This window comes from Camelina sativa, chromosome 1 (assembly GCF_000633955.1).
Source record: "Camelina sativa cultivar DH55 chromosome 1, Cs, whole genome shotgun sequence".
NCBI classification, from domain to species: Eukaryota; Viridiplantae; Streptophyta; class Magnoliopsida; order Brassicales; family Brassicaceae; genus Camelina; species Camelina sativa.
Window position 1 is genome coordinate 19,821,124 of NC_025685.1, and position 3,374 is coordinate 19,824,497.

Consider the following 3,374-nt stretch of genomic DNA (forward strand, 5'->3'; position numbering starts at 1 on the left):
TTTTTCGATAATGTTAAAATGGAAGATGTGAAGCCTATGGAGACGCCTACGACTTCTGATCAGTCCCTTACCCCTGCCGCACCTGTTGGGAATGGGCAGCTTAACCCCAGTACTCGGTCATTCAAGATCATCACAGAGAGCCCCCTTGTTGTTATGTTCCTTTTTCAGCTGTATAGCCGACTCGTTCAGACCAACATTCCTCATTTACTTCCGCTGATGGTTGCTGCTATATCTGTCCCTGGACCTGAGAATGTCCCTTCACATTTGAAGCCTCAGTTCATAGAATTGAAGGGTGCACAGGTTAAGGTGAGACAATGTTTCCTTGTAAGAAAGGTCCTCGTAAGGAAGGAAATCAAAGCTTTCTACGTAGTTGGAAATATTATTATATCAAGGCCTACACCGACTCATTGTTTCATCTGAATTATATTGTTCATTACTGAGAGATGCCATGATATATTAATTTTTGATTTTTGTTTATTTGCAGACGGTTTCTTTTTTAACTTATTTGTTAAAAAGTTGTGCCGAATATATCCGACCGCATGAAGAAAGCATATGCAAAAGCATTGTAAATTTGCTTGTGACCTGTTCAGATTCTGCATCCATCAGAAAGGTTGAAAACCTTTTGTTTCCTTATATCGGTATGTTTTCTGTGGTGACACATTTAAGGGATTGCAGCTAAAGATTTATTTCCATTTCACGAAATGCAGGAACTCTTAGTTTCATTAAAGCATGTTCTTGGGACGGATTTCAAGAGAGGCTTATTTCCTCTTATTGACACTCTTTTAGATGAGAGGTATAACATCTGAAATTTGAGAATTTTAGTATTTTCTTAAGGAGCTGTTTGGTTGAATCAAGCACAACTTTAGTTCGCATATAATTTATCATGCAACAAATAATGACTTTTGTCAGGTATTTTTCTTTGTCTTCTGTGTTAGGGTTCTAGTTGGAACTGGGCGAGCATGTTTCGAGTCTTTGAGGCCTTTGGCTTACAGTCTACTCGCGGAAATCGTTCACCATGTTCGCGGAGATCTTTCTCTTGCTCAGGTCTTTACTGATGAAGAGCTTTTAATGTGAAACGTTGATTTTGCCCGCCTAGATTCCAATATAAGTGAAAACACTTCATTATGATACACAACTATTTCTCTGTGTATGGAAAATCTTAGGAATCTAAAATATTGATCACTTCTCTTTGCACCATCAAGCTTTCTTAATAAAACATCTTTTTGTTTTCCTGCTTAGTGAATATACTTCCTTTACACTCCTCTGATTAACTATAAATTACATCACAGTTATCTCGGATCATCTACCTATTTTCAAGAAACATGCACGACTCTACCCTCTCTCTTAGCATCCATACAACATGTGCCAGGCTGATGCTGAATCTGGTAATTCTATATTCTTGACTCTGCTTGTCTTGTTAAATTCGATAGAATTGCTTAAAATATGCATACTAGTTTATTTATTTTCTGAATTAAGCTTCAATCAAAACTTGTGTTTGATACAGGTAGAACCAATCTTTGAGAAAGGTGTTGATCAGCAGTCAATGGATGAAGCACGGATTTTACTGGTATAAATTCACCTAGAGAGCTCATTTTAGAATTTATTGGCTTCTCTATCCATTAACGTAACTCATGGTACACCTGTGNCTTTTGTCAGGTATTCTTCTTTGTGTTCTGTGTTAGGGTTCTAGTTGGAACTGGGCGAGCATGTTTCGAGTCTTTGAGGCCTTTGGCTTACAGTCTACTCGCGGAAATCGTTCACCATGTTCGCGGAGATCTTTCTCTTGCTCAGGTCTTTACTGATGAAGAGCATTTAATGTGAAACGTTGATTTTGACCGCCTAGATTCCAATATAAGTGAAAACACTTCATTATGATACCCAACTATTTCTCTGTGTATGGAAAATCTTAGGAATCTAACATATTGATCACTTCTCTTTGCACCATCAAGCTTTCTTAATAAAACATCTTTTTTTTTTCCTGCTTAGTGAATGTACTTCCTTTACACTCCTCTAATTAACTATAAATAACATCACAGTTATCTCGGATCATCTACCTATTTTCAAGAAACATGCACGACTCTACCCTCTCTCTTAGCATCCATACAACATGTGCCAGGCTGATGCTGAATCTGGTAATTCTATATTCTTGACTCTGCTTGTCTTGTTAAATTCGATAAAATTGCTTAAAATATGCATACTAGTTTATTTTTTTTCTGAATTAAGCTTCAATCAAAACTTGTGTTTGATACAGGTAGAACCAATCTTTGAGAAAGATGTTGATCAGCAGTCAATGGATGAAGCACGGATTTTACTGGTATAAATTCACTAGAGAGCTCATTTTAGAATTTATTGGCTTCTCTATCCATTAACGTAACTCATGGTACACCTGTATATAGGGACGTATCCTGGATGCCTTTGTGGGAAAATTCAGTACTTTCAAGCGTACTATTCCTCAGGTAATGCTGTTTGCTTTTCAAAAGCGACTGTTGTGATCAAGAGTTCCAACTTTTTTGGCTTGATTTTCTTCTATACACTGATGATTTATTGTTTTTAAAGTTTCAAAACCAAGTTATACTGCTTTTTAATTGTCTCTGCCCTTCTAGTGTTTGGGATTGGGAAAGATGTGCATCAATTATTGTGTTGATCACTTGATCTTCAGGGGCAAGTTTCAAGATGCATTTGCTTTATTGTTATCTCTTTCCGTTTCCAGATTTCTTTGAGAATATCTGTTAACAAGTATTCTTGTTTGATATGTCATTTCTTATATTTTTATGTTACCTTTAAAGTAGGTGCTAATAGGTGAATATAAAGGAATCTTGAAACTTTAGCTAATTATTTTCTTAAATTGGATATTTTACCAATTCTTGCTTTGGATTAATTTTACCCGAATTATGTCATTTCTTATATTTTTATGTTACCGTTAAAGAGGTGGTAATAGGTTAATATAAAGGAATCTTGAACCTTCAGCTAATTCTCTTCTTAAGTTGGATATTTTACCAATTCTTGCTTTGCGATTCATAGCTTTTGGAGGAGGGTGAGGTGGGAAAGGATCGGGTCACTTTAAGGTCGAAGCTTGAACTTCCTGTCCAGGTAATTTGTGTCATCTCTTATACTGGTGGCTTTTTTAGTGAATAACCCGAATTATCAGCCAATGTGGGATCGTCTTGCACATGATTATATTCAAACTCGATTGCTAATCATATTTCCTTTCGCGGATTTTCCACCTTAGCTTCAAGTTGGAGTATAGGTTATATTATAATTTAAGTTGGCTTCTTAGATTTTATACCAGGCTTTTTGTCTCTTTACAACGGATTATGTGGTCTTATGATTGATAACTTCTTATATTTTCTTTGGAACAACAAATGGATTATCTT

General features: G+C 36.1%; 1 protein-coding gene across 1 annotated transcript; it reads left to right on the forward strand.

Moving 5' to 3' along the window:
* LOC104699660 (probable transcription-associated protein 1) lies at positions 7 to 3,150 on the forward strand. The gene is made up of 8 exons (XM_010415002.2): positions 7 to 306; positions 485 to 610; positions 708 to 793; positions 936 to 1,044; positions 1,290 to 1,385; positions 1,505 to 1,567; positions 2,397 to 2,456; positions 3,022 to 3,150. The coding sequence occupies exons 1-8, from the start codon at positions 19 to 21 to the stop codon at positions 3,133 to 3,135; spliced, it is 942 nt and encodes a 313-aa protein (XP_010413304.1). The 5' UTR covers positions 7 to 18; the 3' UTR covers positions 3,136 to 3,150.